The sequence below is a fragment of the Salminus brasiliensis genome, chromosome 16, assembly GCF_030463535.1.
Source record: "Salminus brasiliensis chromosome 16, fSalBra1.hap2, whole genome shotgun sequence".
In the NCBI taxonomy this organism is placed as follows: domain Eukaryota; kingdom Metazoa; phylum Chordata; class Actinopteri; order Characiformes; family Bryconidae; genus Salminus; species Salminus brasiliensis.
The window spans coordinates 25626629-25638174 of NC_132893.1; the positions used below are offsets into that span (position 1 = coordinate 25626629).

The 11546-nt window shown below is 40.9% G+C and overlaps 1 protein-coding gene across 2 annotated transcripts in view; it reads left to right on the forward strand.

Moving 5' to 3' along the window:
- The window catches only part of LOC140537159 (E3 ubiquitin-protein ligase MARCHF3-like), a 34960-nt gene extending 24327 nt beyond the window's left edge, over positions 1-10633 (forward strand). For both annotated transcript variants that reach the window (XM_072659403.1, XM_072659402.1), the window contains exons 4-5: positions 5616-5825; positions 8719-10633. In XM_072659403.1, coding sequence (XP_072515504.1) covers positions 5616-5825; positions 8719-8877 — 369 coding nt within the window. In that variant the 3' untranslated portion in view covers positions 8878-10633. The remainder of the gene's footprint in view (positions 1-5615; positions 5826-8718) is intronic.
- Positions 10634-11546: the final 913 nt, after the last annotated feature.

Genomic DNA, 11546 nt, shown 5'->3' on the forward strand with positions numbered 1-11546 from the left:
ATTTAAACATTTTTGAATAAAATATGATGGATAATGTTAAATTAGCAATTGAAATGTATGTTTGTTATAGTTGTTGGTTTTGCGTAAGAAAAATATACCAGTTTGACACATTTATTCCGTCGTGCATCTAAACATGACTGTATAGTGCTTTTTTAACGTACATTAATGAGCCGGTACAAAGCTTAATTATTTCTTGTAAGCACAATGTCATGCATTTGTATTCAAACTTCATGTTTCACAAGGCATGTTCTGCCATGGCCACAACCACGACTAATTGGGCTTGAGAGTGCATTTCTGGTCTTGGTGAAGTTAAGCTTATGTTTGGGCTGTGCAATCTTGACAGGTCAAATATAAACCTTTCCCATTGTATTTTATGTGGCTGCTGGGCCTCAGTGTTGAACGCTGTAGGAGCTGTGTTGAACGCTGTTTGTCTGTTGCAAAGTGTGGCTTTATGTTGACTGAATGCTAAAATGACCCTTTATGCAATAATGCAGTTTTGTAAGGATGATAGTTTTTAATGTGTCAGTTATTAATAGTCTATGTTAATAACTGGATGCATTTATGTGTAGTTGGATAAACCCAACACTTGTTTAGCATGAAAAACATGTATCTCCATGAAAATGGGCTTTGAACCAAATCCTAATACTGGTATATAGAACTTTACAGAATATTCAAAGATACTTTATCTCAAATATTTGCTATTGTAATATTGTTATAATAGCATAATTCATTAGTAACCTTAGGAGTTTCTAGTAGTGCTTTCAGCGATAATTAATATTCTTTATTTTTGTTGTCATTTCTAAACTATTGTTATTTAGGAAAACTGTAATCTTTATACCAAAGAAAAACACTTTAATTAACATTCAGCTTTATTTAATTTTAGCAACATGTATGTATGTTGTATATAATGTATAATGTATAAAATGTAAAATTCATAATTTTATAAGAGGGTTTTTGAGGGTCAGTGCACATAGTACGACAAAATAATGTGCCTGTGTGTCAGCGACTTGACAAGGCATAATAGAGGAGTGAGAGAGGGTGTTTGTATTTGTGTGTGTGCGTGCTTGCGTGTGTGTGTGTGTGCAGTGACTTGAGACTGTCATGCACAGATGGAATGTGATGGCTATGTGAGCAGAGAGAAGCTGAAAACCACTAATGAAAACCTTCAACAGCTCCTGCAGTTTATGAGTGAAGAAGTTGACTTCTGAATAACCATATTAATAACCTCTACCCTGATACCACTTCCAGCAGTGCAGCAAGTCCTGATGCAAAAAGTCCTTCCTGAGATCTGTAAATAACTGAGCCTAGCAGGCACAAACAGATTTCCTGGATAGTGTGTAGCCTAAACATCCTGATCGGCATCCCACCATTAGTGGTTTAAACACCAAGATAAAAACTTTTACCCTTTTAATTTGAGCGTATAATGCGGCCATTAAGTTCCCATTTTCATTTGTGCAGGGTGGGAAGATTTGTCTAGTAGGCAGATCCCAAAAAGAGAGTCACAGTGCTAATAGCTCAGGCTAGCTAGCATCCCCCTGTTGCGTGCATGTGTGTGTGTCAGGTTACTAGAGTGCATAATTGCAGTGCAGCAGGGTTCAGCTCAGCCCATGTATGCAGAATCCACTTACTCCATTGTGCATGCGGACATGGCGCTAATTACGGCCCTCTGACAGGGAATGACCCACCACAGCATTTAGCACAAATTTTTAGCATTGGCAACATCAGGCTCCACACAGTGTGATTTAAGAGCTGTCATGACTTTACTCAGTTACCAACAAAATGCACTTGCTGCTAGTTGTTTTAGGTTCCAGTTAATTGCAAGGTGAAAGAATTAAGATTTTACTTATTGTAAACAGTTCAGATAACATCAAATAAGTAGGTAGTAGCAAAGGCTGAGATGTGAAGATGTAGGGTTTAGTCTCCTTTTCCTGTATTGTGGAATCTGAGGAAAGCTTCCAAAATAGTTTCACGAACTGAGTTGTTTCAGTTAAACATGGTGTCCTTTGGGGTGGACTTTATGTTTAGGCAGTGCAACCTTAATGAGTAAAACTCACACCTTTCCCATTGACTTCTTTGCATACTGGACATGTCTACCCCCTCACTCACCATCAGTGTGTAGTACATTTACATTAGTACATTTACGGCATTTAGCAGACGCTCTTATCCAGAGCGACCTACAAGGTTACTCGTATTACAGAGGAGGGCCAATGTAGCGTTAGGAGTCTCTTATTGGTGTAGCGCAGCATAGTCACCCAGACCAGGAATCGAACCCTGGTCTCCCACATGGTGTTGTTGTAACTCAATGGCAGGTAGTGGTGTTATCTGTTGCACCACACCAGTAGTCATTCGCTTTGCATGGTTTTAACAAGTAAATTTGATTGCTGTTTGAAGAAATGTATTAGTTTGCCCAGCCTAGGTCAATGACACTCGAGTGTAAGAAAACTATACTAAAAGGTGTAGTATAGTACTGGCTAGTTCAGCATACAATATCAATACCATTTAGTTGTTTTTAAGGTTAAGTAATTAGATTGTCAGCACAGTAAAACCCAAGTAAACTCTAAATCATTTTAGACAACAGTTGCACACACACATACCCCTTGTAGCATTTGGATAGTAATAACCTTTTTGTGGTGATAAATAACAATTTTGCTGTTGCAGAGCTGGCTAGTGCACCCCCTAGAGGTTGAATTTAAGGTTATGCTGCTTCTGTAATTGCTTTTCAGTTGATGATGGAAGTTTTTTGCTATTGTGAAACAGTGGTTCGCCTTTCCAATTGCTGACGTGTCTAGTGGTTGCAGTGCAACATCTAATGCAGCAAAGGCTCTGATTGGCCACGTTCTACTCTGCCCGTGCCTAACTAAGCCCTACCTCTGCAGGCTAATTTATTTTATATGCTACTATTGATGCTGGATATAAAGCAACCTGTCATACATAATTAAAGCTGCGTGAAAGATATAAATGTCAAAAACAAATTCAATCAAATCTTAAAAATGTGTTTATGTTGCCAGTTGTATAGGGCAAAGGTTCCCAATCCTGGTCTAATTTTAGAGATTTTCTGCTTTAACACACTACGTTTAACTCAGGAAAGGCTTGTCCATAAGCTGAGAAGCTGGGTCAGATGTCTTCTAAACACTGGAAGAGTAGAACCAGGGTTGTGAGTCACTGTGCTAGGGTTAAAGTGAGGTGAGCCAGCAACCGGAAGGAAGCATGTTCCGATTCCAGCACTGACCGGGTACTCCTGGATGTGCCCTTGACAGTGCACTTAACCAAACACTGTCTAGGCAGTGCTGTTGTGCTGGTGAGGCTGTGCTGTTGCCAACATTTTTAGACAGCTAAATGTCCAGTGGATCAATACAGTAAAACAGGAGTCATAGAAATGAGAATGGAAGTACGATTAACTATTAATGCAGTTGTTCCCACACTGTAAATAATTGCTGCACAATATGTTCAACTGTATTAGCCTGTTATTGTTACAGCTCTCTACTGTAAAATTCAGTTTGGTCGTAAATGAACAGCCAATGTGAACAGTAGTATACATAAAACAGCTCTTTACTGTGAAATGAATGCACTGTGACACAGAAGCAATGCGGTATGGAGCTGGTGTGGCAGTAGCTGGTGGGATAGTTCTTGATGTAATGTGTGTTGTGTGTTTTATATCTGTAGGTGCCACTGAGCACAGAGTTTACACACATTTTTTTTCACACTAGTGGTGTGAGTAATGACCTCAGACTACACAGAGAGTGGGCTTAACTTTAAGAGTCAGCTTGTAGGAATTTTTAACTGCTTTAGTTCTTTACGTGACTTTAAGAGCTCCTGTTTGAAATATCCCTCCTGTGTGTTCTTCTTTTGTGAAGGAGGAAATGCTACTGGGCTAGTAATTTGGTACATTATAAGTGTTAATGTGGAGATATTGCCTACAGAGTTAAAAAAAAAAAAAAAAAAAAAAAAGCCATTTTTTCACACTGCACACCAGTTTTGGGGAAAATGTAATTGAACTGCGTAATACTGTAAAAGTATTAAGTTACAGTTATATCCTGTATTTATATTTAAAAAAAACACATTATTTAACTATATATTTATATAATTTATAGGATGCAGTTCTTTCTCTGGTCCAGAGTGCATTTACTATTTTCTATTTTTTTTACTTTACACCTGATCCAAGTAATTGACTTATTAAGAATCACTTCAGGATCATTTTTGATGGAACACTGACAATAATAGGAAAAATAGCACTTCTGTTGTTGCCACTCGGGCCGGATAGCTGCGTAAGTAATCATATTTGTGTCAAATCGTGTAATATTAGCCTACCACAACAATCCACATGTTTGTTTACTGCATGCATCCTCCTGCTCCCGTTGCCAGCACCTCGCTTTTTCCTGTGCTTTATGGGTTCACTGGTTGTGCACAGACAACGCAACGTTGCCTGACTGGTCAGTGCGGCTCATTAAGGTTGGGCCAACTTTTTTCGCTGGGCCGAATTATAAGTGTGCGGTGCCCACCATCCCACAACCCCTCACACATTTGTTCGTTACTACCTATAGAAAATTAACAGAGGCAAAATTTCCTATGATGAATTCTCGTGCAGTGGAAACGTCCTGTTTCAGATTACTTGGAAAAAGCCTTCAGGTTCTTTGTTAATAAGAGTTCTTTACACTGAGCGTTTTTTAATGATCTAATTACAAACTCTTCATTTAAAAACCTGATTGAGTTCATCAAGCTTTTAAAAGCGTTCAAATGAAAGACAGAGGGGTTAAGGGCCTAACTCAGTGGCCCAACAGTGGCAGCTTAGCAGAGCTGGGTGTTGAACCCACAACCCTGAGAACAAAAACCCAGAGCTCAATTCATTGAGCCACTGCCCCTATCAGGTGAATGTTGCTGGCGCAAACATTTAATTGAGCTGTTATGACTTCAGGAAAAAAAGGAATGAAAAATGGCATGTTTATTTGTACAAAGTTATTGTTGATTGTAAACTTTCCGCCTGTAGTGTCTCAGAGTTAATGAGTATTCAGAGGATGTTTGTCTTAGAGTGGTGTGGAGCTCGCTCCTGAAGGAAGAAATATGCTAATTTTATGCTAATGTGACTCAGGCCAAGACCAGGCCCGCTCTATCTTGGAGAAAGCTGTGTCCAATAACTTAATTACACCCTGAACCTGCATACATCACTTTCAATGGAGTGGACAACATAATGTCTTCTGCTTCCTCTCACTCCACCACCTGGAAACCAATGACCAAGAGTACTGACCACTGAAACCTTCCAACATCCAGTAATATCAAAATCACTTCTCATATGAATAAATATTGTCTCAATTGGTGTTGACCATTACAGTGTGAGGATTTTCCCCTGCTTTCTGAATGAAGTGGCAACTAGTAGCTACAGATACAGTAACATGGGGTGCTTATTTCTTATGCAGGTTGAGAAAAGTGTACATTCCATTTCCACAGCACCATCTGCAGGAATTCACACATATACAACCCTGCACAAAGACCAGACCTTGTACAGACTGATTCAATCAGCAGTTCAGGGAATCCAAGTCAATAAACCCATAAATAATTCAACTAGATGCTAGAACAAGAGTTTTAAAAAGAAATCTGACCTCTCTCTCTTTCTCCTCTAGTGGCTGCGTAACCCTGGACTGCGTCAGGAGAAGCGCACACTGTTTGGAGACATGGTGTGTTTTCTGCTCATCACACCACTAGCCACCATCTCAGGCTGGCTGTGTCTGCGGGGGGCTGTGGACCACCTTCACTTCTCCAGCAGACTGGAGGCCGTGGGCCTGATCGCTCTCACTGTAGCACTCTTCACCATTTACCTCTTCTGGACCCTGGTTAGTACATCCATCCTGACGCACAGCTCACGCTGTGTTTTGTGTTACGCATGGTTGTGTTATGTTAGCGGTGTTGACATTAAAGGGCCAATATTTCAGGCTTTTTTAGTTCATGTTTTTTACATCACGGCCAGAAGCTCATTTTCATGTGACCACTCATTACTGCAGGCTGTTTGTAGCTTGTGAGGAGTTTGTGAGTGATGATGTGGGAATACAGCTAAACGGTTTGCTGGTGAGCGCTGAGGATAGAGTTCGGTCCCAGGCTCTGGAGATATGAGATTGCCTATTTTACAACAGTTCAGGTCATATTCCGACTGCAGTCAGGTTTTCAAGGGAATCTTGCTGTTGCCGCTAATCCGCTGGCAGCAGCCACTAACAGCTGCCACTGGCTTAGTGGCACCTGCCAGTGGTTGACTAGCAACTGCCACTAAGAGCTGCCACTTGTAAGTTACTGTCAGACACTGACTATCATGCCATTCGGTCAGTGGTAGCTTATTAACCAGACTGAATATATGGCTCATATCCATATGTGTCATGATGTTGACCACGCTAAGATAAAGCCTCAGGGCTGTATCAGAATGCCATGCTTATCTCAGTTTGTGGAGTTCCAATTGGTTCTATGGTGCCTGCCATTAATTCATTTATTCATTCATTCATGTGGTTTAATAAAACCTGGTACAGCTTTGAATGCCTTGTGGTCGGCATGGATGTGGTTTCATAAATATCACAAGAAAGCATTTTATTGGCCCCTGCAACTTGGTTGGCAGGTTCCACTGACTGGTTGGCATCTGATAGTAACCTACAAGCTTTGGCAGCTGGTAATTGCAGCTGTCAGTTGGTTAGTGGCAGGTGTTAGTGGCCGCTGTAAGTGGCAGCTGCCAGTCATCTGTGGGGATGTGGTGTTATTTCGACATTCATCAGTACAACAATACAGCAGCTCCCAACATTGTAAACTAAGAGTCGGGACAAAGCCAGTTCATCTTAGTAGAGTGGCGTGTGCACACTGGTTTTTGTGCTAGCAGGTTCATACAAACCAGACACAATACACCACATGATGATGTTGTGGCACAGCAGTGCTCCCATGGAGTGCTTTTGGTGCCTTTGTGTTTGGTTGTAGACAATAAGAAAGGACTTTAGTAGTAATTTTGTTTTGTGTTGTTATTTTGTGATAGGTAGGTCGTTTTTGGCATGGCTGGTTTGGTGTTTTAGAATTTTTAAAAGCTTTGAGTTATAGCTGTCAGGATGTGAACTAAGCAAAGCCTTATACAGACTCCAACTCCCATTGAGGTTTGTGATATAATTGATGGGAAAAATAAATGACACATTTTGGCAGCTGCCTCTGTCGCCCATACCTAAAAAACCTATGCTGAAAGACGACATAATAATTACAGGTTAAGAGAAATGACAACACAGAAGTAGAATCTCTGCCCTTACATTTCTCAGTGAATTCTGGCATACCAAGCAATAGATTGTTCGGCAGAGATCACCTAACGAAAACTTATGCAAAAGTTAAAGCCGTGCTCTGACTGCAGTCAGGTTTTTCTAGGGTATCTTGCTGAAGAGCCCTTGAGAGAATGTGTTTCTGCCAGTGAATCTGAATGTCCCTGAAATTAGATGTTGTTTACTTGCACTTAGTGATGTAAAAATAAGCAAGCTTCAGTACAGCTGTTTACTGATGTTTACTGATTGCTGGGCCGTAGCTGTCTAAGCAGAGTGGTCCTTAAAGGTTTGCTGAAATGCATGTTTTATGAATAGACAGAAACGCAGTGTGCCGTGTTAGACCGCTTCCACGCTTCTCTCCTGGCAGACAGTGCTGACAGCCTTTTTGCATGTGTCCTGTTTCAGATTGTCCTGAGTGGGTGGCAGCATGTTTAGTGTAATAGCTTTCAAACTCTGGAACTCACGCCCTCAAAGTCTCTGTGATCTCGCCTCTAGCTCAGCTTTAACCCTTGCAAGCAAGCAAGAGAAAATGCAGAGTCTGGATTTTCAATTAGTACCATACTTATGTTTGTAATGTAGAATAGGAGATACACTACATGGACAAAGGTATTGGGACACCTACTCATTCACTGTATCTTGTGAAATTAAGGCTATTAGAAATTCCTGCTTTTGTTGAAGTAACTGTCTCTACTATCCAGGGAAGGCTTTTTTTAAGATTTTGGAACATTGCTCTAAGGATTTGATTGCATTTAGCAACAAGAGCATTAGTGAGGTCAGGGTGTTGGATGAATGCCACCCCACCTCACCCCCAACTCCCCAACACATCCCAAAAGTATCGGATGGAGCACCATCATTTCATAGAACACAATTCCTTACTTGGCATTAGGCATGGGGCCAATTAAGCCTGATTCATGTTTATCTGCCACAGAGTATAAATGTTATTAGTATTATAGAATAGATATATTAGTGTAAAGTCTGATTATATTATGTATTATACAGTCCAGTGAAAAGTCAGATTATAAATATTTAGTCCAATAAAATATCAGAAATCAAAATCATTGTGACGCTTGTGAGAACTACGCAACGCTGCATAATCCGAGACATATTTGTGTAAAATCTTGTAATGTTACTCTACTGCCTCAGTCTACTTAGTGCTTCTTTCACTTTCAGTGACTGTTCTGTATCTCTCAGCTTGCCCAGAAAAGTGTGTCCTATAGTGGTACGAATTACACTTCCCAGAAGCAAAGAGTGCCAGTTTTCCATAGTGTTGCATTAAACCTCAGAATTGTTCACAGCTCTGCTCTTATAATGATGGATCCCATTGTCCTCATAACATAACAAATCCCAGACAAGAAATCAATTTCTTCTTAAGAACGGTTGGTGAATAAGGCCTATTATTATTATTGCCTAAAAATTTCTGAGCAGCTCTAACCTCTGTATTTGTATTTTGCAGGTGTCTCTCAGGTATCACTGCCGTCTGTATAACGAATGGCGTCAGACCAATCAGCGGGTTGTGCTTCTGCTGCCCAAATCACACCGAGAATCGCCAGGCAACCCGTCACTGCCAGGATTGCCACGGGCCAAACGGCCGTCCAAAGAAACTATAGTGTGACTGGACTTTGAACTCTAAAAGAGTGGACACAGAGGAACGGCCTCAACCTGAGAACTGTGAGACGCCAGAGTTGACACTGAGAGTGGATTCACTGAAGCACACTGATGACCTTGATCCTGCTGTTTAACTCTGGAAAGACTACTGAAGGACACTGGAGATGTGGATTGTTGTTTCAGAGCTTTGGAGACAACCAACTGTTGACTGGGATCTTGTCTTTGTTAGCATTAGCACGTTGCTAACAATAGCTGTGGATCAGCATAACAAGCTGTTCAACACATCTCAATCGATGCATTGTGTTGAGCTGGGAACCTTGAGCAACAAGGTTCAACAACAGTTTTCTGTGCAAGCTTTTCGACTGAATAGTTTTCTTCTGGATGTTGACGTAGGTTCATAGTCAGCATGGTTCTCAATCTCCAAGTCATTTATATTTTCTGCTGGACTCTTTCTTATACATAATGTATCCAGCTGAAACAGAATGTCTTGCCAAACTTACACTGATGGTTCAGACCTCACTAGCTCTCATCTTTCATACATTACATGCCCATTAATATCCAGACACTCATCCCATTGCTGACAGTGGTGTTTAATTGTGCACAAACAGATTGTGTAGTCTCCATAGAAAAGCACTGCCAATACAACAGGATGCAAAAGCTCATGTTCGGGAGTAGGCGTACATACAAAGCCATCCGTCATTAAGCTGTACCGCTGTGGGACTGCCTTCTCTGGAGTGACGGAGCTCCATCCAGTACTCTGGGAGGAGTAAGACTAGTGGCGTTTGTGATCCAGAACTAATCATCCAACTGAACCTGAACTGACTAATGCTCTGGTGGCTGAATGCAATAAAATCATCACAGCAATGTTCCAACATAAAGTGTAAAGTAGAGGCTTTTAATGCAGCACATAGGAGACAAAGTCCCCATTGACACTATTTATTAATATTACATTTTTGAAGAAACTTGGATGAGGTTTGGACATACAAGTAAGATGGAAAGCAGCAGGACGTAAGGACAGTCTTGAGGCACAGTGGCTGAATACTGAGAGAAGCAAAAGACACAAAGAATGGTCTGGTTTATTCCATGTCATTCTTCCAAGTAGACCATCAATCCTTTCTCTCCCCTTCTCAGCAAGGCTTTGGAGATTGTGGTGGACCATTCCTAATTACAATGAGATGTGAAATATGCTTTCAATAAGGGTTGCTGTGCATGAGAGTGGAAATATTAAAAGCCTTTCATGCTTTTTGTTTCGTTGACATTTTACAAGTAATTAATTCTGAGTTCACGTTGTCATATGTATTGATGGACTTTTTGATGTGGGTGAGCCCAAGCTTGGGAATAGAACATCACGCCTCCATGAGGCAAACATTCACTCCAAGCTTTTGGCCTTAAGATAATGACTCTTCTGTGGCGTGGACTGGACTGGATTCTCTAAGACAAGCCGTGAAGAAGAACTCAAATAACATGTAATCAAACAAGGCAAATGACTCCCTCTGATTGTATCCAGGGTTTACCTGAAAACCATGTAAAAACCATCAGCTCTCTCTCTTATCCTCACTGTGATAGGTAGCTTGTTAACAACTTTTTTTAGTAGGTGAAAGGGCTTGCAGACTGGGCAGTCAACAACAGTATTTGCTCAAAATTGGTTTTAACACGTCGCAGTGAATTCTCAACCAGTTGTCCATTTGAGTTTACCATAAAATGTGTTTTATGACTATGTTGATTACTTTTTATTTGTACATGTAATAAACTTTGACACTGTTTCCACATGTCAGCTTCATAACCTTGCCAGCAGGGTGTTCCAGAAATGATGGCGTGAACACTGCAGTTGTAACACTATGTGGCAATTCTACATTAAACTGGCAGCTTTAGAGTCATTTTGATGGCATACTGATATGTAATATGGAGAAAAGCGTCTCTGTCACTGCCACTCCAGGCCAGAATGCTGCTACTGTGGTGGAGCTGCACAAGACCTCTTGCCAGAACTGCATCATGCTGCAAAACCTGAGTCAAATCTTGTAATATTACTTTATCAGTTCAGTTCACATGCCTCTTTGTCTTCAGAGACCGGTCCTGGATCTCTCAGCTTGTTAACAAATGCACGTTTATAGCTGTCTACAAAGAAGAGCTCATGGGTATGTTTACGGCAGTGGCGTAAATGTCAATTCCAGTCCTCAACTGTAGGGGGCTGTCTACATAGAGAAAAACACATACTAAACACAAGTTGGCATATTGCCGTTATAAATGTTCCGTTTGTGTACAAGTACAAAAGTCTTGGCCTAAAAACTGGCAGGGATTACGCAGAATGATCCATGCCCCCAAACAACAATACTCATCTTCCACTCAATAATCAGTTCCACACTGCTTTCTGATTCAGTACACATACTTTAAACGAACAATTAGTTTCTATATACTGCTTACATTTAAGACATTTAGACACTCTTATCCAGAGTGACTTACAAAAGCTCTTCACTGTTTACTACTTATATACTTCTAAACACAAAAGTCAGAATTGAGACCACATCCACACAGGCAGATCTTCAGTCAGCGTTTGAAGACTGAGAGACACTTCCGCCAAGTCAAGCCGTACTTGAAGCTTAAAGGGCTCTTGACCTTTGCCATCAAATACTGAGGGGCTGGCCCATTCTTGGCTTTGTAGGCCAGCGTCAGGGTTTT